We start from the raw sequence: 24,766 nt of genomic DNA, 5'->3' as shown, positions 1-24,766 counted from the left end.
AGTGTCAGCGGGTGTCAGTAGCACAACGCTATAACCCTGTCCGCCAAACCGTCTTGTGTCCTCAATACATGACTCGAACAAATGTTGATTGCAGAATGACAGCCAGCACCATCTGACCTTTTACCAGATAATCATCTTCGAAGCGAAATGTAGGGGGAGTTCGGACCATGTGAGGATGTCCACAAGACGAGATGACTGAGACTTACACGTTGTGGAAGGCTAGTATTGAGCACTCTTAAGCCGCAATTTGCATCATTCAACTAGGGCATTCTTGATCGAGTTTTCGTTGTGGTGAGTTGTGAGTTGTGAGTTGCTCTCAATTTGAACCTCGAGACATGTACAAGTCATGAACGATAGTAGAAGGCGTGAGGACAGGGCCCCAGACCAGTGACAGCCTCGGCTCCAAGAGACCAGGTTGATCAAGATATAATGTGCAATTATCTATGCCTTGCAATGCTCCTCAGTGCAATGGTGAAAGATTACAACGACTTAATGGACGATTAAATGTGACAGAAAGTTCAAAGTGGAGGACTGCACCAGCCAAGGAAATCTGTTGGCGCCAGCCACGCTGCAGGAATTAAGCATGACGAATCCTGATCTTCTATTGGTGTATTATCCCACTAACCTGGAACCATATGAAACTATCTGGGTCGCGTAGATGTCTATTTGTAGTAGCCTCACTGACTGAATATCACGATAAATGAGTTGATCAATAGATGTATAGGGGCTTAGGAGTTGCCAATAATGAACTCAGGACTCTAAACGCCCTCCAATGCCGCCAATCCAATTTGTTCGGTTAGCTCGTCGGCTTCAAAGAAGAGTACTATTCTGAGGTACTCTAACCTAACACATATTTTCACTCGTTAGACAAGTCTAAGTATTGTACATAGGATGTTACATGACCAGCATTCTGTGCGTGCATCCGCTCCACAAGCTCGATTCTTCATTATGGCGTCTGGGGCATCGCTCCAGGTTCCCATTTGGCGAATTCATCCGACAGATGCTCATGTTGTTTCTCTTGAAACCCTTCCGGCGCGGGGATACCTTCCAATGTTGCCAACAACCGGGCCACAAATCTACTCTCGCCGTAGTTCTTTAGAACGAAGTCCCATCCCTCCAAGGTAGGTTTCACTCCCCTCTTCATCATGGTTTGCCCCAGTGCTTGTGCCTGTGCGTCTTGACCATGCAGCAAGTATCCGCTGACCATCAATTTGTAGGTGATCTCCTTGGGCTTGCACAATTTCATTTGGTATTGTGTCTCAAGTACCATCTCCGCTTTGTGAATTGTCATTGGATTTCGCGAGTAGTAGATGACGAAGGCATCATACAACACCGTATGAGCACCAAGCTCACACCAATAATGATCCCCAGAGTGAACGAAATGGAGGAACAGCCTCCATATATTATCCACAGCTTTATCACGTCGCTGAACGAGAATGCAAGCCCAGAGGATGAATCCAAATTGGATGGCACTTGGGAAAGGTAGCAGCTCGTCGGGCAAATCTTCTTTCGATAGCGGCTCTGCCAGCTTGACTTTCACCAGCGGTCCTCGGTCAAATGCTTGGTCGTAGATTGCGAGCATCCGTTGCACTGATCCCTCAGGGGAGAGCCTGAGGTGGGAAGAGCATACAGCTCCAACCATCTTCATCGAATATGCCACCAACAAGGGGTTCTTCCTGATATCTGGCCGCTCGTAGATACTAGTCATGATAGTATTGACATCGTCCACTGCGCGGTTGTCGAAACAATGCCGTAAGAGAACAAGATGTCGCCGAGCATCGATCTCTATGTTGTTGTCTGACATGTATCGGAACATCTCCCAGTAGACATCAGGCAGCCTAAGTTCCACTGCCCTCTCAAGGACCTCGTTGTGTAGCCATGGGGTAATTGTCACCCCGAGCTTGACCAGCTTCGACAAGAATTCAAAGTTCATTCCTGTCTCGGTATGGCTGACTCTGTCCATTCTGATGAGCCACACAAAACGAGGCTCAAAGTCCTCGCCAGTTCTCGATTGTAACTGGTCCGTACTTAACCGTGAGATCAAGTCCATCGCGCGATCCGCGTCTTTGATCTTGAGGTAGTAATCCACCATGACTTTAATCACGGGGATTAGCAGTGGTTCGTACATCGCATGTACACGTTTGAGGACATATTCACATCGCTCGGGTGAAGAATAGTTCAGAAACAGATGAAGGCACGCTGGAGGGATCTCGAAAACCGACCAATGTTCATGACGCGAAGCCAGTTCAACTTGTCTCTCGAACTCCCTTTTGAGGGATTCGTTCTCGTCAATTTCTTCCCAGTGAAAACGACGCAAGTAGATCAGGCAGTCACAGCGAATCTTCCAACAATACTCGAGAAGATGGTGCATCGCTCTCATTATGATCAAAGTTGCCTTCGGAGAGTGTAACAAGCCACCTATCAAAAGCGGTATAAACTTCTCTTTCATATCCTCTGTCGACAGCTGTGGTGGGCGCTCATTTTTTATGAATTCGTCTGCTTCAAGCCTTTGCTTATTATGATTTCTCCGAGCCTGAGCATAGTCATCATTGACTGGCCAGCAAATATCGCGAAAGGCGGTCCGCCATAAGACATGCACGTATGCCCAGTACGTGCCCCACGTTTCGGTCAAGTCGCTAGCAGGGTCATCGCTCATATTGGAGATTTGAATAGCTTTTGCAGAGGGGTTTTGTGTTTCATTGTCAGGCAAACTCCCTGCTGCTCCAGGAAGCTCGTTCACAGCTCGCTCGCACACGCTGGAGAGGCTCGATGGAGGAGATGATTCGAAGCCAGACACTCCTTGATCGGGATCAAGGCCATGCTCGTTAGCTCCACTTGCCTTGGGAGGTCCGATGCCGTCAGAGGTCGTCGCTGTCGCATTCTGTTCGCTAGTCTCTGGCTTTATTCGCCTCGGGCGGCAGGAAGCTAATTGGCCTAATCCGTTTGGAGGAGCCGAGCGTGGCAGAGAGCTAGAGCTTGCACGACCAAGGAAGGGATAGAGAGAGTTCGAAGAGTTCGAGCGGAAGCTATGGCGTAGGCATGACTTGACTGCGCCAATCGATCTGACAAACATTCAGAGAAACAGGCATTGGGCACCGTCGCACCGGTATTGTGTTGAACGACTTCACAACGGGCGAAGATTGACGGACATCGACGGCGTGAATGGCTTGATATATTGACATAAAATCGCTATTGTTGAGATGTAACGAAGGACTTGGAAAGATTTGACGACGAAGAGTGGCATGCCGAAGTTTACCCGACCGCGCTCGAAGACATTGAAACTTCAAGCAATTCAAAAATCGACTTAACGGAAATCTCTCGCAAACACTGCCAAATTCCGCAGACGGCAGTGATTCCTGTTTAGCCTCATGAACTCTGGATCGCATCATGTCGTCTAGCCACAGTAGCCTCGATGCAGCTTCTGTCGATCGAAAAGCACGCCTTGCTAAACTTGCCTCTTTAAAACGCAAGCAGCCTGGTGCCTCCGACACAGTTATCCCATCACCAGAAGTCGACAATGAAGTATCCTCGTCCTCCAAAACAGATGTCTATATTTCTGGAAGAAATTATGACAAGACAACCAAAGGAGCCAGGTTGGGGTTTGAGAACAACCCTTCCGGAGATGTCGAGACGATCGAAGTCCGGGCGCAACGGCTAGAACAAGAGACTCAAGAACAAGCTGCCCAGGACGAGATAGAGGCAGAAAAGGGCATAGACCTCTTCAAACTACAGCCCAAGAAGCCCAACTGGGACCTGAAACGGGACCTGGCCGAGAAAATGAAGGTCCTCGACGTGCGAACGCAGAACGCCATCGCGAGGCTTGTGAGAGAGCGGATCGAAAATACGAAAAAGGAAGCGCTCAACAAGGGAAAGCCATCAGCAGATGACGAACAAGGAGAGGAGCTCGGAATGGAAGGCCAGACACTGGTAGAAAGCATACATCTACGCGAACAGGAGAGTAAAGACGCTGAACTTGAAGACGAAGACGAAGTTACTTGAGTACAGACCTGTGGCACCACAATGGCACCTTGATCTAAAGATTTCACGAAACGTGAATTCAAGTCAACAAGTCTCCGTGTGCAGGTGGCTTCGCAAAGATACCTGCCTTCTGGGAGCATGACACCCATCTTTCAAATCAAGAATGGTCTCCATGGCTAGCAAGAACCTGCAATTATACTCTTGCGGGAGACGACATTCCCTTTCCGATACGGAAAACGGTGCGCTGCAGCGAATTGAGCGGATTCTATCGACAATGCATTATCATTCGAGACTGAAGATCTTCGTATCCAATCCTCCCCGCGAGAGTCGGCAATTTTGAAGACTCCCACAGTTCAATATGTCATTGATCTGGTCGCCATGGTTTGGCCAAGCCATCAAACATAGCAGCTCTTGCAATGCGTCGCAGGCAGGTTGTGCGATGAAAGGTACATGTCAAGCTGTACCTCGGAGAATACTCGTGATTTGGGATCATTAGGATAGTGTTGAAACAAAAGGCGATATCGATTAGTTTTGCCTTGCTGGACCCGATATCAAAAACACTCCAGTGCTGTGTTTGTGTCCACATGCACGTAACGACATTATCTGAGGTGAATAAAAATACCCTTATCCGAAACCTCAATGTATCCTGACGCAGAAGGTCCAGTCGCGTGCTCTCATGTCTTGTGGTAAACCAGTATGCTACATGTTCATGGCTTGGGTCAGTGCCAAACGTTTGCTGTAAGGACTCAGACTGCGTTCTTTCCGTTGATGTCGCGGCTGTGTGTTTGCCTGTCTGGGACCACGTCTCTCTGGGGGTGTAGGACTCCGATGTCGGTGCTGTCCTCGATGATGCCTTTCTCTTGAGTCATCCAGGTCATTGCCAGAGTCCAAAGACCTTCGATGCTTTGTGACTTGGCTAATGTCCATGCTCGGACTGTTAGAACGGCTACGATGGCTACCTCGCCGTAGAGAACTGGGCCGTCCACGGTCTACTGGACTGATAGTTCGATGACGACGGCTTTTGCGGTGCGAACCAGGTACTCTGCGGCGGGAGGAGCCTGGGGATCGCGAGTAAGAACTAGACAAGGAACGCTGTTTTCGTTTTCCTCGACGTTGGCGCGGTGGGCTGTTGGAAGTATTGCCGCTCGCTCGTTGACTGGTCATGTAGTTGTCATCTCCACCCTGTGAGAGTGAACGAGACCTTGTGCGGGACCTAGTAGTTGAAATTGTGGAAACTGAATCTGAGGAATGCGAACGTGAGCGCGATCGTGATCGTCGAGGCGAAAGAGAGCGCCGTTTTTGTTCTTCGCCTCGATCCTGGGACTCTTCTAGCACAGTCCCGTTTCTTCGGGCTTCAGCTTCGGCCAACTGTCGGTCGGCAACTCCTTTACTGCAAATTATTAGTGCCTGCTGAGTACTTCATCCCATGGTGACTGCCATACCTTTCCAACAGGTCATTTGGAATGTCGCTGGATAACTTGGGCTTCAATTTGGGGTTCAACAGTTGTTGTGTCCGTGACGGTCGAGAGACATATGGTCGATCTTGGTTGCCGGCTTTGCACTCATAGCTATAATGGCCTGTACAGGGTTACCCCATATTTCCATAGAACGATGAAGAAGGACTCACCCTTTTTGAGACATTTTTGGCAGACTGTGTTGGCACTCGCCCTCTGAGGGCCTAGCCCAGGAATCGTTCGGTATCGATTCATGGCCGGCTGACAAAGCCAGACAGAAAAGACATACGAACCCAAAAAGATATGGACTGTAGGACCCAAGTGGAAGTTTGAATCGATTCGTGGGTTTTGCAATCAGGTTGGAACGGGCAGTTGGTATGGATTACAGGCCTGGCGAGCCAATGATTACTTTTTCCTTAAGTCGTCTGCTGGCTGTGATGGAAGTGTTGAATGCTGGGGTGAGAAACTCGCCTCGTCTACTTAGGTTTGCTAAGCGAGACAAAGGAATTTGATGTGCGATATGATACAGTCGATCCGAATGGGAAGGCGACGTCAATGCAAATTAAGCAGGTCTGTGATTCCCGAGATTGTTTGCTGAAAGAGAAGAATTGTAGGGCTTTGGACGAAACTTGGTTTGTCAAACAGGACAGGCTGAGGGCACGCCAGGTACGACGATGAGTTTTTCCCAGCGGGTGGAGGAAGTCTGCTTGGTGCCTAATCTGAGGTGCTTCAGCCCTTTAGTCGTGTCCAATAGGTATAGTCACATCCAAGAGTTAGGGAGCGTTAGGTAGTGCTCAGCCCATCGAGGTGCCCCGTAGGCCTTGTTTGAGAAAACCTACAGGTTAAACTTACCTAACAATCATTTGCACGACCGCCTGACTCGTCTTATTATTAGGTGCCTGCCTAGAGGCAGAACGTTCCTACCTTGAAAAGTCAGGTGCATTGTGATTGGACAGGGCGGCACCGCAAATACTATCCTCCACCGGCTTGGCGAACAATCCGCAGACAGAGGATTTGAGCGAATGTCTCGTCGCTCTGCCTCATCTCCATATATTCATTCTCGTTCTTCCCCTGCTCATCACTGAGGAAAACCCTTACAGGCTGGCTCTCCAGGCAGAATGGAATGATTCTGAGTCGTTAGTGAGCATTCGTTGTTTGCCTGAAGTGACCTGAGTCTGTGGAAACCAGTTGATCGTCTACATTATTTCCTGCGGCTCTCAGACTCTCTTGCCCAACCATCCCAAATCAACGATACAGACTCAGCCCCTACCAATAGTTGCCCATCGGCGCCCATTCTCAATACAGCAACCTCTGCAGTTGCTGTCTCACGGCCTTTCGAATACAACCTCAAGCAGAGATCACGCTATAACGAACTCCACGAACTTGAGGACGCAAACTCTAGTGACAGACTTCAAAATCCAGCCCAACGACAGCACATTTTTTCCTCGAATTCATGGAGCCATTTCGGTTATTATGCGCAGGCCCGGTCGATGAGTGGATTTCCGTGTGAACAAGTTGATGGGAAGTCGAAAATAACCAAGTTGGCTTTCGTCCTACACATCTATCCCTCTTGCCTGGTTTGGTAGCCTTGTCTACATTATTGGTAACGAAGTGACGAATCTCTTTGGGCAAATGGCATCTCCCAAGATTGGCTCCGTGCCAGCAAAGTTGTCATTCGCAAAGGTTGGTCCATCCTCGTCTCACATCTCAATCAAACACTGACCCTTCCTAGGTGGCCGCAATGCGTGCGCCCGCTCCACCTCCCTCAAACTCCAACGTTTTCGAGGATAAAAAGCCTCGATCCGTCGAGCCCAACACCTCCCGCAAACCACCCCAGAGCATCGCCGTTGAGCAATCCACAAGTCCTAAGCATCAGCATGAGCCAGTCTTTGGAAGACTCGACAGCGAGAGCCAGTCTGACTATGTTGCATCAGCCATCGAAGGCCTGTCGCTGATGAAAGAGGTGGACAAGACCAACGAAGGATCGCACAGTGCCGAGAGTGGTGAATCCCTTGAAGATGATCGATCCCATCTCTCGAATTCTTCCTCGAAACTGCAGGGCTTCGACACCAAGAGCATGGCGTCCGTGACCACCTTTGCCATGGACGAAAAAGAGAGTATCCGGCCAGATGACAGTGCAAGTGTCAGAGCCGTTGACGATGATGAACTTTCTAATGCTCCTCGAGGATCCGAGGTTTCGTCTTCTCTTGCTCGGGCTGGCCCAAGAGCTAAGATCTCAGGCGTCACCATTGCGCCTCGCCGATACCATACATTAACCTTGACAAATCCTCCCAGGTTTGGAGATCTACCTGTAAGTCCGATTCCTCAGGAGGACAGTCCACCACATCAGTCTCTGGTTGAGCATGAAAGCGACACACCTAGTGAGCTTCAAGAGCGAACCCAGCCTCTTCCCGTGGCCCCCGACGAGAAGCTCCTAGATGCCTTAGCCACACCAAAAGACCGACTGCCATTGTTGCAGCTCGAAGAAAAAGTCCTCAACTTCTTGAGTAGTCCCCAACCCGACTTTCTCGATCTGCCCCCTCAGAATCCATATATGCGCCTTTTGACGCACAAATTGGCCGATTATTATATGCTTGCACATCTTATCAACGATGATGGAATCTCAGTGCGAATTTTCAAAACTCCACTGATTACAATGTACGGCTCTTCAAATCTTGATTCTAGATCCACACTGACCATCGCTAGGCCCACTCCTCTCCACCACCTGGCAGCATCCATCCCGACAGGCCCACCACAAGCGCCTACAGCCATGAACATCAAGCTCTTACGTAGAGCCGGTATGGACCTCAGACAGAACTCCACTGGTGGCAGCACAGCTGCAAGCTCGTCGGCGCCTTCTAAAGCAACTTCGGACGCCGGTCAAGAGACAAATAGTGAGGAGGGAATTCTATCCTCAGACGGCACTCCATTCAAAGACAAGTCGAAGCTTACTCGGGAGGAACGCGAGGCCCAGTATAAAGCGGCTCGCGATCGAATCTTTGGTCCCGATTTTCAAGAACCTGCTCCAAGCGAGAGCGCGTCCACGGGTGAAAACTCAGCAAGCATGTCCAGGTCTAGCTCCTCAGATGGCAAGAAGAGGACTCGGAAAGTCAAAACGCCCAAAGACGACAGTTTCGAGGCTCGATCAGCATTTATCCCCAGCTATAGTGCTATGCACATGGCCACCATGCATCACTATCAATCGCAATTTCCAGAGCAAGGCTATCAAGCGTCTTATCAACCATCTCATAGCATGGGGCAAAATATGAACTATGGCAGTACGCCCAACCCGTCCTTTGCAGGCCAAGAACAGTCAATGCATTACAACGGGTTCTCGGGTTATGGACCCTCCAGTAACGCCCAGTCCTTCAGTCCGATGGAAGCATGGCCTTCGTCTCATTCGAACAACGTCGGCTATGTCCCCTATTCACAATCTCCGAACAGCTATCAGCCTAACGTTGCACACATGTCAAATCAAATTAATAATCCATACATGCAGCAACCACAGGTGGGCATGCAGCAAAGCCAAGGCTGGCTCAATAACCAGTATCAGCAATATTCGCAGCAGCCGCATCAGCAGCATCAACAAGGACCTCCCAATACTAGCGGCTGGTCGAACTATCAAAGTGGATCACATTTACCTGGTGCGCAGGCTTACGGGTACGGAAACGGACCATCTTCAGCCTACCAGTCTGGTAATTCATATCCTTCTCAACCATCTGTGGCTGGAACACTTCCACGATCCTTGTTCAACCCTCAGACTCGATCATTCGTGCCGAGCAACGCTAATAGCCGCACAGGAGGTCGGCCTGGTCGGAAAAAGCCCTCCCCACCTTCGAGCCAAAATCGTGTCAACCCCAGCGGTCGAGCGTTTGGCGTTGACGCTCTCACAGTCGGTGCATCGCAACAGCCACCTCGAGGTTTTCTCAACAATTCGGCGTCTCCGAGGCCTAAGGAGGACTCTCTGCAGCAAAAGTATGGAGCCCCATCACACTTGCCCAAAAAGCCCCCGCCTTCTCAGGTTTCGTCCGCATTCGATGTCGACAGCATCATTAATAATGGTGCCACGCCTGGTAGTGGTCCCCTGGTGGTCAATGGAGGAAGCAGTGGATCCAACTAGAAAACGGTACAAGCGTGAGCGACTGGGGCTGGTTGTCGGTCGGGAGACATTTCGAATTGAGGCGTGTGATTTGTACCAGCATTTGGCAGGAACGGATGGAACGGACAGATCTGGGGGAGCAAAACGGCGTTTGTTTGTTTGGAGTAGCGGACACATCATCATCGACAAGCACAAAAAAGCATCCAATGGCGTGGCATTAAAGCGGATCCCAAAAGGCCCCAAAGACCGAAGGCGATACCCAGAATTCAGGCAAAGGGAAAGTAAAGTGGTGAACCTGGGCCACGTTTATGCATGTAGGAGGCTTTTCGGACCAAAAACTCCATAGTCCCACACACGATTGCAAGCCCAAAACAAAGATTGCTTGCCAGCCTTATAATCAAGGTGTAAAAGAAAAAGTGGAATCAAAAAAGCCATGCAGATTAAATTGGCCTGTAGCTCGTCGTAGCCTGTCCAAGGTTTGACTGCCCTTCATAGTCGCAAGTATGCGTAAGGTACCTAGGTGGCCAATGGTGTATCACTCGGGGGTATGAGGTGTGGATTCATACCGATGAAATTGAAAGATATGACTAGAAACACGTTCTTCGTTTTGTTTTGTGGCTTTCGTCGTTGGGCGCAGAGCCAGTCGAACGAATGAGCGGGTTGTAGCTTATCTGACATGAAGAACGAATAGATCACAAGAATCCCCACGAGAGCGAGCAGGGAGGAGAGACAAAGGCTATACAAAAGCTAACTATATTCGTAGATGATGCATGCAATTCACCATACATTTCGCAAGAAGAAGTATTATGTTCATGATCCATCCTCTATCATCTGTACCCATTTTTACGACTCACAGCACGCACCAGTGCCATTGGTGACTCCATTGGTGTGGCCGTTCGTGTGGCCATTGGGAGCAGGCTTGCCACGGCCTTCGGTGAGAACAGAGGCTAGATTCTTATTGGAGGGGACGTCGATGGCTGGGTTCTCCGAGAAGAAATCAACCGGTTTGATGTGGATTTGGTGGATTTCGACAGGCCTGTGAGAAAATTGACATCGTGTTAGAGACGCCTACCTTGGAATAGGGACTTGGAATGGAAGGGATGCAATGCAACTTACATGACAGGCCAATCCTCGACTCTTGGGTTGTGTGTGAGGCCAAATACGGACCAGAGGACAACGTCTTCGTCGTCGACGTCTTCATTACGCTTGATTGCGTCGGCCACGCCACCCACTTCATCGCGGCTTTGTAGCGTATAGCGGCCGGCGGCGTAGTGTTCACCATCGACGTGTTTGGTCACCCAGAGATGATGTTGAGCGAAAAGAGCTCGGCGGGCTTGAATTGATGTTGGGTCGGCCAGGAGAAGTTGTGTTGGAGAAGGGGTGAATTTATAGCCAACGGGCTTGCCACTAATTGGGTTTTTCTTGTTCTTGTTGACAATCTTGATGATGCGATTATGCTGAGGTGCGGCATCGAGCCACTGACTCTTATCGATGACCTTTTGCCGAATCTCGTAGTAATTGCCATAGGGGTTGGTCTCTTTGCTAATTGGGGCTGGGTGGGATTCCTCCGCAATGACAGTGTTGTTGTAGCCGTCGATGGCAGGGTCGATACGAACACAGAAGACGTGTTGATGATTCTGAGCCAGGACACCCGGGGAGACAACGTTACCATACGAACTGGTCTTTCCGGGGTCGATGTTCACAACGGAGACGATGCCTGTTGCTCGTGTCTCGATGTTGATTCCGCCAGCCTGGTCAAACTTGTAGGCGAATACGTATTCGTAATTTGCAAGGGTGATGATGAACTGGACGACCAACTCGCGAGACCGAGTGACGACTGCTCGACCAGTCCGCCAGTTGGTATGTTTCCAGCCAATGCCATTGTCTTGTTCATGGAGACAAACGACGTTTGGTGATGGCTGTGCGGTGCCATCTGGGCCGATCTTGACACCGTCGAAGTACTACGAAAAGAAAATGTCAGCAAATGATGTCTTGGGACAGACTTGCACATCGACCAAAACTTACCTTGATCACACCCAAACAGTCGCAGCCCAAAGACAAGTTGTTGGCGCAATTTCCGGCGCCACCGTCACCGAAGTCAAAGGCCTGCTTTCGAGGGAAGACGCTTCTAGGATCCGCATAAGGAACGGTCTAACAATACGATTAGTATCTCATGGTCATCATGGTTGATTGTTCGCATACCATTTCGCTGATACCCATGCGGTACATGACGCTCCGTCCCCCGTAGTAGACATCATGAATCGTTGCACCTTCTCGCGGATTGAAGCCAACGCGAAATCGCCAATTTTGCCATTCGATCAAAGAGCCGTCTACGGAAAAAGAGGGACCGTCGGGCTGTGATACATTGAGCGCCTTGAGGTCTTGTCGAGTACCGTTGGGGAGCAACTCTGGGACGTATTCGGAAGTTTTGCAGTGGTCGATGATTTTTTTGGAGTGGGTCTTTGCATTGAGAGCATCACCTTTGCCTCCTGTTGCGAGACGATCAATCCTGATAAGTTTCTTCATGGCGGCATCCATAACCGGGATGAAAGGTAAAGGATAAGCATAAAAATTTGAGTCGGCATTGCCTGAACGAGTGTCGCGGGCAAAGCACAATCCTTGGAAGTATCTTCGATTTTCTTCCTCGGGGAGGGGACCACCGTATGGCCATGGTTCAACAATAACTTCGAAGCCCTCTGGCAGTTCAAACTCGGCGATTACGTCTTTGAACTCCTGAGATGCGTAACATACATCCACAAGGGTGCCAAACTCGGCACTGGAGGAGGGTAAGAAAATGCTGAGTGATGACTCAAGGGCGACTTACAGTGTCAAACCAGCATGATGAACCTTGTCATCAACTGTGGCGTGCTTGACTCGTGTTCCCTTCTCTAGGTCGACCACGGCTTCGTTAAAGAGTGGGACGCCATCTTTTCCAATGGTATCATATTGGACTAGAGCTGTCCGGGCAGGGCGAGGAGCATCCTTTCCAGCATGCTCCGCGGTCAAGAACTCGATCAATTGCTTCTTAGGAGGTTCTTCCAAATAGATCTCACGAAAGTTGATCACATTGTTGGGGTGAAGACCAGCAACGATATCGCGAGCCGTGTTGGTCTCACTAGCAGTAAGAATGTCAAGAGGGTGAGGAGCCATGACGATAGGACAGCAAGCAAGATGGTAGGTAAAGAATGGAAGATAGATATCAAGATGCTTGGAACATACGGATGATCATCATTTATATAGGTTCATCTCACTTACCTGTTTCAGAGGAACAAGCAATACTGATGCTGATGGTGGCCATAGCAGCGAATCAAACACGTATTGGAGTAGAGCATCTGTCACAAAGCGACCAATGAGATATTGTTGCGACCCTCGGAGGAGTGGGTGAGGAGTCCTGTCTTGAAGAATCTCGGCGTCAACTCGCTGACTGAAGCTCTGGTCGGTTGGAGATACTTGATGAAGTTTAGCCAAATCACGTGACTGGATCGCTCTGGTTGGTCTACACGCCTTCGACATGGAGAAGTGCGCATATGTCTCTGTTTGACCAACTTGAGCCGCTAGCAACCGGTGGTGCTCATGCAGATAACAGACACAACAATTTCATATGGTTATCGAGCACTGTCTACAGGCCACGCGTATTACTAAAAAGAATGCCGTAAAGAGAGTGTCGAAAGCTACTAGCACTTAGAATGATACCAACGTTGTGAGGCCGAGGACATTTGAGGAACGCTCCTTCCAGACATGCGCAAAGGAAGGAACGACCTGTAGATAGGAGACATTCACAATGGGAAGGAACCACGGCCGCGCCTTCCCCTCCCAAAGGCTTAAGCTTCATTCAACGTCGACTTCTCTCGTCCTCTTCAACACAATTAACACAATCAACACAATCAACGCGCGAGTCTTATTTTCGGGCGATCATCATTCTCCGAGTCACTACTTACTGTCCTAATCCATGCCCTTGGCGGAATAAAGGTCGAGGATCTTCCCATTCGGGCAACAGAAGACGGGACTTGCCCCTCTGCACACTCCTTAACAATTTGTTCTCATTGGCTACTTTGCCCTTCTGAACGGAATCTTGCCGCTTACCCCAGATTCCTTCATTGTTCACAAGCACTCGTGGCACTCCAAGTTAGCATCCAGGCTTCCGCTCCCACACCGTCAATAGCACTTGCTTGAACTATCCTTTCCAGATTGTGGTCCTGTCGGGGTCGTCATAGCCTGGAACTCTACCCAGAAGAGCCACGTTTTCCAGTAACTCCTCGACCGTCTTTGGCCTATCATAGCGAACGAGCAAACCAGGAATCCGGGGAATCTTTGATTAGACTTCCAAAATGGATGCGTCGAGCCCCAGAGAAGGACCAAATCCATTGCAACGTTGAAAGGGCCGGGATTCGTGTCATTCAAGGGCTTTATATTTCACGATTTCCTGGCTGGTTCACCGCCATCTTGTCAGTCGATTCCTGATTGCCTCCCCAAGAATCAATACATACTCTACCATGATGGCTGACACCAAAGTCAAGGAATACCATGGCTCTGAGGATATGCCGACCCCAGTGGCGCCAATACAGAGGCAAGCGCTCGACGACGAGCAACTCCTAGCTGCTCTCGGTCACAAACAAGAGTTGAGAAGAGAATTCTCCATCTGGTCGCTAGGATCCTTGTGCCTTTGCTTGATGGCTACTTGGGAGGCTCTCTCCACTGTGGTTGCCCCAGCTTTGATCAGCGGAGGCGCCCCTTGTCTTTTCTACAACTAGTGAGCACCATTCCGTATAATCTCGTCGTCCTCCCCTTTCTCATCTTCTCTTTCAGCATCATTTCCTTCCTGGGTACCGTCGCCGTTGGCATAAGCCTCGGAGAGATTGCTTCCATCTGGCCAACCGCTGGAGGACAGTATCATTGGGTGGCGGTTCTCTCCCCGCCAAAGTCACGAGTGGTTGCATCTTGGTTCACTGGCTGGATCTCAATTGGCGGCCAAATCGTCCTGACCGCTTCTGCTGCTTTCGCAGGAGGTCTTCAATTTCAGGCACTTATTACTCTCAATCACCCAGACACATATGTACCTCAAAGATGGCAGGGAATGCTCTTCTATTGGCTTGTCATCGCCTACAGCACGGCCGTTAACATATGGGGCATGAGAATTCTCCCCCACACCAATCTAGCCTCTGGAGTGCTGCACATCGTCGGTTTCATCGTTGTCACGGTCGTCGTCGGGGTCATGTCGGACAAGCATTCAGCACACTATGTTTTTGTCGAAGTCTCCAATTCTAGTGGCTGGAGTAGTGATGGGATTGCCTGGCTCGTTGGTCTCTTGAGCTCGGTTTACCCCTTCCTTGGGTCAGTACACATCTTCTCTGAACACTTCGGTAGTGCCCAAACACTAATATCTGGCTTAGTTATGACGCTGCCGCCCATCTTTCAGAAGAATTACCATCGCCATCGAGGAACGTGCCTTTGGCCATGGTTGGCTCAATCGTCGCTAATGGCATCATTGGCTTCATCTATTGTCTGGTGCTCTTATTTTCTCTCGGAGACCTGACCACTCTTTTAGAAACACCAACTGGATTTCCCTTCATGCAGCTGTTCCTCAACGTCACTAAGTCGTCGGCAGCAGCCACCATTATGACCCTGATCATCTGTCTCATTGCCACAGCCGCCAATGCCGCCGGCTTGACCTCGACAAGTCGAACGTTTTGGGCATTTGCAAGAGACGATGCGGCACCGTTCTCAAAGTTCTTCTCCCACGTCGACCCCAAATTGGAAGTCCCGATTCGGATGGTGGTCCTGGTTGCTATCCTACAAGCCCTTCTCGGGTTTATTTACCTCGGGAACACAACGGCGTTCAACGCGATTTTATCCATGGCCATCATTGGGATGTATCTCTCGTACATACTTCCAATTGCCTACATGCTGTTTTGTGGACGGAAAAGTCTCGCACCCAGCCAGTACGGACCATTCAGGCTCGGGAAAATTGGTGGAGTCGTGGCTAACGTTATTGCGTGCCTCTGGCTCATATTCGCCATAATTTTCAGTACATTTCCCAACTTTCAACCAGTGACGGCTGAAAACATGAATTATAGCACTGTGGTGCTTGCTGGCTGGGTTCTTGCAGGTGCTTGCTTTTACTTTTTCTACGGAAGGAAAGTGTACAGTGGGCCCGTTTTTGAGACTGAGATATTGTCTGTGGTGCAGTCCAAAAGTACATGATGTTGTGCTCTGAGGGAATATTGAGCAATTCCCTGTCTGCACATAGTATATCAGTATATCATTCACTCTAATATTGAATCGAAGGACCGCGGACATCACGATGAGGACGTTAGTCACATAAGCCGCGCCGCTTTGAAAAGCACTCATCCCCCTCTCACCTTCGCACTCATCTCGCTCACCTTGTCTATATGAGTCTCGTTGTTGCTGGATAGCTTTTCCACCAGGTTAGTATTATTTTAGTTTTATACATAAATCTAAAATAGATGTTAGGTCAAGGTGCCTTAGAATGGTACTCTTGTTTGAAGTCGATGAGCTAACCTTTCTAATCGGCGCTCCAGGACGTTAAGAGTCCTTGAATTCATCATTAGCAACCCCTAATAAAAGCTTATGCCAAATTCGTGTAGGGGCTTTTGATTCACATGGCTGGTGAGCCACAGTTTAGGTAGTAAATCGTCCTTGTGCGAATACTCCCTATCCGTACCTAGTCAAGCCCGTCAGGGGGGGGCCGAGGGGGGCTACGAAGTTGCCACCAGGCGCCCATCACCTCTTCCGAATCGGGTGTGAGTTCGGTGCAATTTTTAAACTCATCTTGGCTTTGGCATGACAGTCAAGCATTTTGTGCTACCGCCGCTATTGCAAAGCGCTGCTGTCCAATCCCACCACACCCCATCTTGGCACCATCAAAGACAAGAAAATCTGGCCGTCGAATCCCGATCCATGCTGATGGTCAGTGCTGAACGCCATCAAGTCTGGAACCTGAAACCATGAACTCTCGATCGAACCCAATTCGATGGTTGCTCGCCAGGCGGGACGCCATGGCCATCACAAGCCGGCTCAACGCCACAACAAAATGGCGCTCAAAGGACCACGACGTTTATTTCAGCTTCTTCTCCAAAGCGACACCTAACGAAAACTCGTATCTTCCTGAACGTACCAGGTATTCATTCCACTAATGATGCAGTTCAATTGTCGACCCCGATCCGACTAGCCCATGGAGAAGTCCGATTTCTCGCCGGTAATTGATAACCTGCAATCGCCTCTGAGCTTCACCAACACGCTCACTTCAGTCCGGAGCCGGCGAGACTTGCCATCACTTCGGCAGCCATATCGACATTCAGTCTCAGCAGACCAATTCACTGCCTCACGGACAGTCAGAGAGTTCAAGCCACACCGACAGCGATGGCGACTGTTCGCTCAAGGGTTTCGACAGTGGTTTATCACCGTACTTCTATGCGGTCTGCTGGCAGCATGTCTGGGCATATTTGGCCGTCTGCTCTTCATGACGGTGCCACAGATCAAGGCGTTCAACGCCCTGATCGTCCTCCTGTCCATGTTTCTGGGTAATAACCTCACTAGTTCGTTCCGAGAGATGGCCATGTTGTTGCGCTGGAGGATTCTCAGCACCACTTACCGCGGTCTCAACGAGTTTGACCTCATCATGCACTGCGAGAGTCTCCGCAAAGTTATTCGGCTGGCCTACGTCGCCAGGACGAAAGGGCAGCCGTGGCTCTGGCTGAACAAAACCCAGGTCTTGTGTCTGACCTGGATTGCAGTCAATGTGGTGTTGCAGGTTCTGATCGCGTTGCTGGGGCTGACATACAACCTTGATACGTCCAGTTATCCAGCCCGCAAGTTCGGCGAGATCAGCATCGCCAACTTCACCATCATCCGTGACGTCTGGGGATCGGAAACATCCTCTATGAGCGCCCAGTTCGGCTCGGCCAACTCCTACGGCATTCAGGGGCAGGATTATCTTTATGTGGACATTCCGCCGCCAGGCCAAGGCAATATTCCCAGCTACGGCAAGCCAGGGACCCCGACCATCTACGCTAATGAAGAATATACGACTATGACCTACATTTTTCAAGATTTGAACATCCAGCGGCCCGATATTAGCCTGCTCTCACATCGAAATGTTTCGGTGAATGCAAGCTGTATTTCTCTTCCTATTTTGGAAGGCGGGAACGGAAGTAGCTCCATATTCACATATCTTGACGAAGACGATCAACGGCAGACACTTGACGTGGTACGGACTGGGCTAGGTGCCACGACATATGTTGGAATTCTCAACGTAACGTGTGGACCGCGTTGCGCCGAGATCTGGGTCCTGCAGAGCTCCAACGGTGATACTATACCCAAGCCATCCTTTTTCAAATGCCAGAATACCATGACGCCGATGCTCGGAATCCAAGAATATCTCATAGGCAACGCAACAGAAGAACTATATCAAATCCCCGAGACACAGGCCCGTATCTTGGCGGGCAGTATTGGCTGGACGGGGTTCAACTACACGCCGGGTGATCAGTACCAATATGTGCGGTATACAACCGACTCGTGGTGGAGCCCGAATTCGCCTTCGGATGCGGACAGGGTGGGCAAGAACATTATGGAATACAGTATTGGGGCGGTGGCGGCGTTCGACTACAATGGGCCTCGCAGTAATGTGTCTGGCTGGTATCCGGTTCCGGCACAGAATGTCGATATCCAATGGCGATGGTCGGCTGCAATCCTCGGAGTGGTCCCATTCATCCATCTGATGGTCCTCGTCTGTGTGATACTCTGGGGCAACTCGTCCATTATTCGTGATGCGAGTTGTCTCAGCACCGCCAAGCTCCTCGGTCCCATTGTGGCCAAGCTTGGGGAGAATGGCTGTCTACTGACTGGTGAAGAGATTGCCCAAGAGCTGTCAGAAGTTCGGATCAAATATGGTTGGAAAGAGCCCGACAATGGGCTAGTGTTTCGCAATGAGATTGACCCTACTGTTGTTCGCCACGTGGGAATTTTGGAGGAATTCGAAGGTTATGGCTCTCAGGGCTCCATGCCACCAGGTCGGTACGATGGTTCGGGTATCGAGGAAGAGAGAAAAAATATTGATATCCACGATGAAGATGGGAGCAGTTCGTCTTCCGTCGCATGTAACTCTACTGTCATTCACCGCCGTAAAACGAGACGGTCCGTGAGCATATGATAGCGCCTGTATGTCAAATAGAAAAATTGACTTTTGACTATCCATTCAACCTATGTGGGTTGGGATCGGCAGCATACGCTCCAGTAGTCGGGAGCTTCTGAGGCTTCGTTACCAGCACCTAGACCGAACATAAGGCTGATGACCTGGCAAGAAATGATTGGCGATGCCGAGCTCTTAGCTTTGGCGAGTGGTGACGAGGTCTCGATCGAGGAATTCTATAGGTGTCTACTGCCCGCACCTTTGAGCCTTTGACCCCTTTACTGACCTCACGACTACCGAGAAGCTGTCCTTTTGAAGCACGATTGTGTCAAACTGCGGATCGAAATATCAGAGCCTTCCTAGGATCTACATACTTGATAGGTCATATTCAATTTGGAAATTATTGGGTCAAAGGATTTTTAGCCGAAATAGGTCGACCTCGTTTCCAGACATGATACAGTGATATCCTATGTCGTGGCTGCGAGCGAATGCGAGGTCGAACCAGATGATGGACGTGCGATACCTTCTCACACATTGATGTCAAGGACAAGAGACCCATTGTGATCAGACAGGGGCACTCGAAATCTCATACAATAAACAATTCAGAGTAACGAGTAGTCTTGGAGTTGTCATCTCAAATAATTTCGGGCAGGATCAAACGCGAGACGCGCCTCGAACCAACCAGAGACGGAATGATTTCATGTTCTCGAATTCGCACGCAATGAATAGGCGATATCGATAGAGCTGATAACATGTCATGCACACACCAGTGCGAGGTTTCGCTACAAGTTTTTGAGTCAAGAGGCAAGGCTAGCAAGGAGACATGCATCCGTGATCTGCATCAGTGAACTGGAGCCTGGAGGTGGCTGATGACACTACGGAGTACTATTGACTCCAGGACTCCATCTCGAGGAGTCTTTTCCTGGGACGAAATGGTGATCACTATTGATGTCCAAGGACCCCTGGAAGATTGGATTTGCCAGGGCGGAACTGCTGTCCCGGGCCGGCCCCTCGGCCCCTGGCCTTTAATGGAGCTACTCGTAGGTAATAAGTGGTAAGGTAGCTAGCACTCGGAAACTACAGTACTGAACCAGTGAACCTCAGCCTTGGAAGCTCGTGTTTATGGGCGAGCTCGACTAGAACGAGTAAGCAATCAGACAAAAGGGGAAAATTAAGTATATGCATGAGTGATGCGTTGCCACGTTTCCAAACTTTGACGTCAAAGGTCGGACAATGATAGGAACCATACAGCACTGAGATTGTAGCCATAGGTGAACCCTTGGGCGTTCTGACGGTGAGTTCTCAAGCCACTTCAGCCTCGTTGGGGGTTGGAACAACACCAGTTAAGGGCCGAGGGGGCTTTGCAAGTACTCCGTAGTAAAAGAGTGGATGTCGCTCCAAAGTTTGAGCCCTCCAGCGCCTGGACAGCCTGAGGCGCCCAAGAGCCTAACGGTCCCCAACTGGAGCTTGCCTATTTGCCCCGCTAATAGCTCCCGGCGGCAGTACCCAAGCCGCCACGCCAGCCAAATTTAAAGCTCGTCCACTTGATCCCCAGAATCTCTCCTCCACCAACCAATTCTCACTCATGCCCATCTCGGCTTCATCAAGCGAAACCTGGTTTCTCATCACCTCATGATTCTCCTCCCTCCTCTCGTATCCTTTGGTGCGACCCATCTCAGCCCCCATCAGGATCACCTTGGTCAGTCTTTGTTACTGGCCACTGTTCACTTGCCAGAGTCATGACCACTGATCTTGGAGCCCTCTCTTCCTCACCGACTCCTTCGCCCTCATCTCGTCCGTAGTCCAAGAAGACGACCTCGCACATGTGGGTTAAAAATAAACAAAGCACCAGCAGATCCCGTGGTTCGGATTCAATCACCGCAGCACACGTTCCCGCAGATTGGCACAGCATGGCCTTTCGGTAAAAAGATTCAGGCCAATTGTCAATCAAACCCTCCTGAAACCCCTGCTCTGACCTTACCCATCCCCTGGCTAGCTCGACCATCTAGTCTCTCTCCTCCACGGAAACTAACCCACATATTCTCAGTCCACTTAACTCGAAAGTTGTTCTACCGAGTAACCACGACCTCGCTTCAACTCTACGATCCAAACTTCAGGGTCATCATGTCCCAAAAGGTAAGTCTAGGGTGCTGGTGGCTTGTCTCATCACCAATCTTGCAGAGCGATCCTGGTTGCATTGCCTCGTCTGGCCTTCATCGTCGCCCAAACGCCCGACCCACTTGATGCATCAACTCAAAAATCGCCTCGCTCGCACAATGAGAGGAGGTACGAGAGGTAAGGACGCTTTCCTACCCATGAGTGTGGATAGCGTCACCTTGTACACGCAAGGTGATGACCCTCATCCTCCCGTTGCGGCATTTCCCTGTTTTCTTTGATCCGCAGTATCCATACATCTTCTCAAGTGAAGCCGTTATTCTCTCCGATTGAAGCTCCCCTTCTTCCGAGTCCTGCTTGCTTTGACGTCAGGGCGTAACCTTTGGCAGGCCTGTTCATGTCCTGAAAACGGCCAGACGACCAGCGTGGGGAGCGCTGTCTCAACCTTCTCCATCATAACGTCCACACTTGAAGATGCATCCATATTATATCGTCGCACTCTCCTTCCTGACAGCCGCATTGCCCGGCCTCTCGGCTGCTCAGGATGGCTCAGCATTGCGGCGACGACAGAATGTCAGCTCCGACTCTGAATTCCCCGACTTGACCTCAAATACCCCGGCTCCTTCCACGGTTTCTTCAGCTTCGCCAACTGCTACCACTACCCAGGGTAACGATGAGACTTCATCAACACAAACGTCTGCTTCAAGTATAGCCCCACCCTCTGCGGCTCAGTCAACAGCCTCGCGATCCCTGTCTGCGGGTGCTGCATCGTCCACTGAGACACGAGAAGAGGGTCCAGGTCAGGACAACAATACATTGCCATTGGAACCGAGGATCACACCAGCTCTGGGAATTGCTGGCGTATTACTCATCGCCTTGGGAGGCGTGTATGCTCTGGTCGGAGTCAAGAGCAGGTGGCTACAGATTTTCCTGTCCAGCGGCTTCTTGGCCAGTATTGCAACCACTGCGCTAGTGGATTATGTCATGAAGCCCCCAGTCAGCGATGCTATACAAGGTGGCTTCTTTGTCGCAATTGTCATGACAGGGGCTGTGTTTGGTGCCGGCGCTCTCGTCTTCAAGGAATTTACTGAAGGACTTGGTTGCTTATTGGGCGGCTTCACCTTGAGCATGTGGTTGCTCACCCTCCGCCCTGGAGGCTTGATCCAAAGCCAGGGGGGGAAAGGTGCTTTTATTGGCATCTTTTGCTTTGTTGCCTGGGCCCTTTCCTTCACCTCATACACCCGCCCATACGCCTTGATTGGCTCAACCGCATTCAGCGGCGCCACAGCCTTCACCCTCGGAATCGACTGCTTCACGAGGGTTGGAATGAAGGAGTTTTGGTTCTACCTCTGGGAATTGAATGACAACCTCTTTGCCCTCGATGTTGAGACATATCCCTTGACGAGGGGCATGCGGGTGGAAATTGTCGTCATTGTGATTGGTACCATCATTGGCATCCTTTCGCAGATCAAATTGTGGAAGGTCGTTCGTTCCAAAGAGAAAGAGACTGAGGCTCAGGAGGCGGAAAATGCCAGACAGAGCGAAGCCATTGGGGCTGTGTTGGGCCGACATCTACAAAGACACAACGACCGTGAAAAATTGCAGTGGGAACGCTTACACGGCGATAGGCTGCAAAGTCAACGAAATACCATCATGTGGAAGAATGCACCATTGGATAAGCGTTATTCTTCAGTCTCCGTGCTGGAAGTCTCGGGTGTAGGCCACGATTCACCGCAGGCAAGAGACCTGGAGATGAATGCCCTTGGCCCAAGTCGGGTTCCTTCTACCTATTCGATGAAAAGGAAGCACCAGAGCACCACAACAATCGACATTATCGAAGAAGTCGAAGAAGATCCCAGGACAGTGGCGGAAACCCAACATCATCAAAGAGCTCTTCGCGCACTGGAACGAGTAGAAGAGACATCCGAAGATAGGAGGAGTGTACAGCGGAGAAGCCAGGCACACAACGATGCTTCTGGTGCAGTCTGCAACCATACGCAGTCGAAGTCGGCCCAAGCAGAAGACAGCCATAATGGCAATGTTTCCACCTTGAGACGCAAGTCTCAACAATCATTGAAGAGGCTATCGGCACATCTATCCCCGCCTTACGTGGCTGATGATGCATCTGACTCCCGAGAACAGTTGATCGAGAGTGAGCGTCCATACAGTCGTGCATCATCGGTGGCAGCTACTATGGATGAAGAGGATGAAAGTGTTCTAGCAGCCGGATTAGCGGACCAAGAGGAGACGACAACCTCTGGACTAGCAATTGTGGTTACCCCGCCGGCCTCAAGCGAAGGTGAAACGCGGGAGTCGAACAAGGGAACAGACACATTCTCCTCGGACGTATTAGGGCCGGAATCGGAACCAGCCACCAGTTCCTCCCAAGCGGGAGAGAAGGCAACAGGGTCAGATGTGATCCAGAAAGATGGTCCACAATCACAGCTTTCGAATGAAAGCCAGAGTACTTCGGAAATCCTGACCGCTGATGCGCTTTCGCAAGTGCCCACACACTTGTCAAATGTCGTTTTGTCTTATAGGACCAACGAATGGGCGAAGCACATCGCAGAAGCAGACGTGCCCTTGTATGAGGAGCCAGAGACAATCCAGGCTAGTGATGTGGAAGCGCCGACCCAGCTGGCAAACGCGACAGCGCCATCAGGGTCGAGAATTGACGAGAACCAACCTGCGGTCGATGTGCCTCCGGCAGAACCACTGCCATCTACTGTCACAGCCGGAGGATCCGGGGTTGGCATAGCCGTGCAACCCACAACAAGTCAGCGGTCCCTTCCAAGGGCAGAAGCACGTCGAAGTGTGACCAAGGCACCAAGTCGACCAAATTCGATGCAATCGCTTAAACTACCAGGTCACCGAGGCAGCCGAACAAGCTTCCATCCGGGCTCTACGACATCGCTAGTGACGACACCGATTGATGAGAATGTACCCACCGAGTTCACGGCACCCAGAGGATTTAATCGACGGTCATCTACTTCACCTTACATGCTGCCCAAGCGACATTCTTCCGCTGGATCACTTCCCTTGACGAGCTTCGGCCGTCCGCACAGTGCACATCTAGGCAATAATGTACGACTCAGCGGCGCCTATGACGGTTCTCAGTATAGGACGACGAGCCAGGAGAACCTTCAATCCTCATCACTAGTGCAAGGGGTTCGTCGTGACTCGTACAACTCGCGCCTCCCCGCGGAAAGAAATCTAGCGAACGAAGCCCAGAAACGAAAATCATTGTTGGCGGACTGGCGACTGTCACAGCAACAAGGAGCATCGAGCAGCAATCTTATGAGCAAAGCCATGGACATGAGCCGAGCGCAGATGCGGGCAGATAAGGAGAATCAAAAGATTCAGCAGGAATATGATCAGACGGCACAGCAAAGAAAGCAATACGCCATCGATCAAGTCATGAGAAGACCGGATATGCAAGACCTTCATCGTGAGGCCATGCGCCGGATGCAAGCAAGTGCAAACGAAAAGTTGAGGAGTTCAACAAGGTGATTCGTGTTTGAGAATGGCGCTATGCATTTGAAGCAGGATGAGGGAAACAGCATCTTCTGGAAGCATCTTCTTGGAGACATCAGCAACTGGAAAGCAAAGACGGAGTCTGTCATTTCGGTTGCACACAGAGAAGGCTACATGCATGGCCTGCAAGGGATTCTAATCTCATCACAAGATGATGGACGGCGCACAGCAAATTTCTGGTAACGAGACGTAGTAGATCATGATACCCAGGGCATTTAAAAGACAGTGTGGTGTTAGAGTAATATGATAAGGATATTCTAACTTCTTGCCTTTTATTTTCAGAGAACGGATTGAGAGCAATCGTGGTAGAAGAACTGGGGGTGAGTATGGTATCCTAATGATCTATCAGATGTGGTTTTATGAGATCCCTTCCTGGTAATCGTTCCGAGTGGGGAGCAATATGATTGGAGGAAACCCAACACCAGCCCGAAAAGCTGC

At 50.4% G+C, this 24,766-nt stretch overlaps 8 protein-coding genes across 8 annotated transcripts; 5 read left to right on the top strand and 3 right to left on the bottom strand.

Annotated features, from left to right (window-relative positions):
• Window positions 1-811: 811 nt before the first annotated feature.
• Window positions 812-3,170, bottom strand: PV10_05869 (uncharacterized protein). The gene has a single exon (XM_016370599.1). The coding sequence runs from the start codon at window positions 3,071-3,073 to the stop codon at window positions 947-949; it is 2,127 nt and encodes a 708-aa protein (XP_016222892.1). The 5' UTR covers window positions 3,074-3,170; the 3' UTR covers window positions 812-946.
• Window positions 3,171-3,319: 149 nt separating this feature from the next.
• PV10_05868 (uncharacterized protein) lies at window positions 3,320-4,612 on the top strand. The gene has a single exon (XM_016370598.1). The coding sequence runs from the start codon at window positions 3,388-3,390 to the stop codon at window positions 3,997-3,999; it is 612 nt and encodes a 203-aa protein (XP_016222891.1). The 5' UTR covers window positions 3,320-3,387; the 3' UTR covers window positions 4,000-4,612.
• Window positions 4,323-6,156, bottom strand: PV10_05867 (uncharacterized protein). Its single transcript, XM_016370597.1, has 3 exons — window positions 5,606-6,156; window positions 5,421-5,556; window positions 4,323-5,368 (listed from the first exon to the last, which is right to left on the bottom strand). The coding sequence occupies exons 1-3, from the start codon at window positions 5,685-5,687 to the stop codon at window positions 4,678-4,680; spliced, it is 909 nt and encodes a 302-aa protein (XP_016222890.1). The 5' UTR covers window positions 5,688-6,156; the 3' UTR covers window positions 4,323-4,677.
• Window positions 6,157-6,484: 328 nt separating this feature from the next.
• On the top strand, window positions 6,485-9,964 carry PV10_05866 (uncharacterized protein). The gene is made up of 3 exons (XM_016370596.1): window positions 6,485-7,115; window positions 7,165-8,090; window positions 8,139-9,964. The coding sequence occupies exons 1-3, from the start codon at window positions 7,065-7,067 to the stop codon at window positions 9,550-9,552; spliced, it is 2,391 nt and encodes a 796-aa protein (XP_016222889.1). The 5' UTR covers window positions 6,485-7,064; the 3' UTR covers window positions 9,553-9,964.
• A 226-nt stretch (window positions 9,965-10,190) lies between these two features.
• On the bottom strand, window positions 10,191-12,715 carry PV10_05865 (uncharacterized protein). The gene is made up of 5 exons (XM_016370595.1): window positions 12,356-12,715; window positions 11,734-12,307; window positions 11,557-11,682; window positions 10,648-11,492; window positions 10,191-10,567 (listed from the first exon to the last, which is right to left on the bottom strand). Exons 1-5 carry the CDS (start codon window positions 12,679-12,681, stop codon window positions 10,375-10,377), a joined length of 2,064 nt encoding a protein of 687 aa, XP_016222888.1. The 5' UTR covers window positions 12,682-12,715; the 3' UTR covers window positions 10,191-10,374.
• A 1,312-nt stretch (window positions 12,716-14,027) lies between these two features.
• On the top strand, window positions 14,028-15,732 carry PV10_05864 (uncharacterized protein; the record flags this gene model as incomplete). The annotated part of the gene is made up of 3 exons (XM_016370594.1): window positions 14,028-14,281; window positions 14,338-14,862; window positions 14,922-15,732. The coding sequence occupies 3 exons, from the start codon at window positions 14,028-14,030 to the stop codon at window positions 15,730-15,732; spliced, it is 1,590 nt and encodes a 529-aa protein (XP_016222887.1).
• A 900-nt stretch (window positions 15,733-16,632) lies between these two features.
• PV10_05863 (uncharacterized protein) lies at window positions 16,633-18,744 on the top strand. Its single transcript, XM_016370593.1, has one exon. It carries the CDS (start codon window positions 16,724-16,726, stop codon window positions 18,698-18,700), a length of 1,977 nt encoding a protein of 658 aa, XP_016222886.1. The 5' UTR covers window positions 16,633-16,723; the 3' UTR covers window positions 18,701-18,744.
• A 2,230-nt stretch (window positions 18,745-20,974) lies between these two features.
• Window positions 20,975-24,579, top strand: PV10_05862 (uncharacterized protein). The gene has a single exon (XM_016370592.1). The coding sequence runs from the start codon at window positions 21,269-21,271 to the stop codon at window positions 24,302-24,304; it is 3,036 nt and encodes a 1,011-aa protein (XP_016222885.1). The 5' UTR covers window positions 20,975-21,268; the 3' UTR covers window positions 24,305-24,579.
• The last annotated feature ends 187 nt before the right edge of the window (window positions 24,580-24,766 follow it).

The sequence above is a fragment of the Exophiala mesophila genome (assembly GCF_000836275.1).
Source record: "Exophiala mesophila strain CBS 40295 unplaced genomic scaffold supercont1.4, whole genome shotgun sequence".
In the NCBI taxonomy this organism is placed as follows: Eukaryota; Fungi; Ascomycota; class Eurotiomycetes; order Chaetothyriales; family Herpotrichiellaceae; genus Exophiala; species Exophiala mesophila.
Note: the sequence above shows the minus strand (reverse complement) of the source record. Positions and strands in the feature narration are given on the sequence as shown.

Coding starts and splice junctions, on each gene's coding strand:
- PV10_05868 (XM_016370598.1), top strand. CDS start 3,388: ATGTCGTCTAGCCACAGTAGCCTCGATGCAGCTTCTGTCGATCGAAAA.
- PV10_05867 (XM_016370597.1), bottom strand. CDS start 5,687: ATGAATCGATACCGAACGATTCCTGGGCTAGGCCCTCAGAGGGCGAGT. Junction 5,557..5,605: donor CCAAAAATGTCTCAAAAAGG/GTGAGTCCTTCT, acceptor AACCCTGTACAG/GCCATTATAGCTATGAGTGC. Junction 5,369..5,420: donor CCAAATGACCTGTTGGAAAG/GTATGGCAGTCA, acceptor AATAATTTGCAG/TAAAGGAGTTGCCGACCGAC.
- PV10_05865 (XM_016370595.1), bottom strand. CDS start 12,681: ATGGCTCCTCACCCTCTTGACATTCTTACTGCTAGTGAGACCAACACG. Junction 11,683..11,733: donor GCATGGGTATCAGCGAAATG/GTATGCGAACAA, acceptor TCGTATTGTTAG/ACCGTTCCTTATGCGGATCC. Junction 11,493..11,556: donor ACTGTTTGGGTGTGATCAAG/GTAAGTTTTGGT, acceptor TTCTTTTCGTAG/TACTTCGACGGTGTCAAGAT.
- PV10_05863 (XM_016370593.1), top strand. CDS start 16,724: ATGGAGAAGTCCGATTTCTCGCCGGTAATTGATAACCTGCAATCGCCT.
- PV10_05862 (XM_016370592.1), top strand. CDS start 21,269: ATGCATCCATATTATATCGTCGCACTCTCCTTCCTGACAGCCGCATTG.
- PV10_05866 (XM_016370596.1), top strand. CDS start 7,065: ATGGCATCTCCCAAGATTGGCTCCGTGCCAGCAAAGTTGTCATTCGCA. Junction 7,116..7,164: donor CAAAGTTGTCATTCGCAAAG/GTTGGTCCATCC, acceptor GACCCTTCCTAG/GTGGCCGCAATGCGTGCGCC. Junction 8,091..8,138: donor AAAACTCCACTGATTACAAT/GTACGGCTCTTC, acceptor GACCATCGCTAG/GCCCACTCCTCTCCACCACC.
- PV10_05869 (XM_016370599.1), bottom strand. CDS start 3,073: ATGTTTGTCAGATCGATTGGCGCAGTCAAGTCATGCCTACGCCATAGC.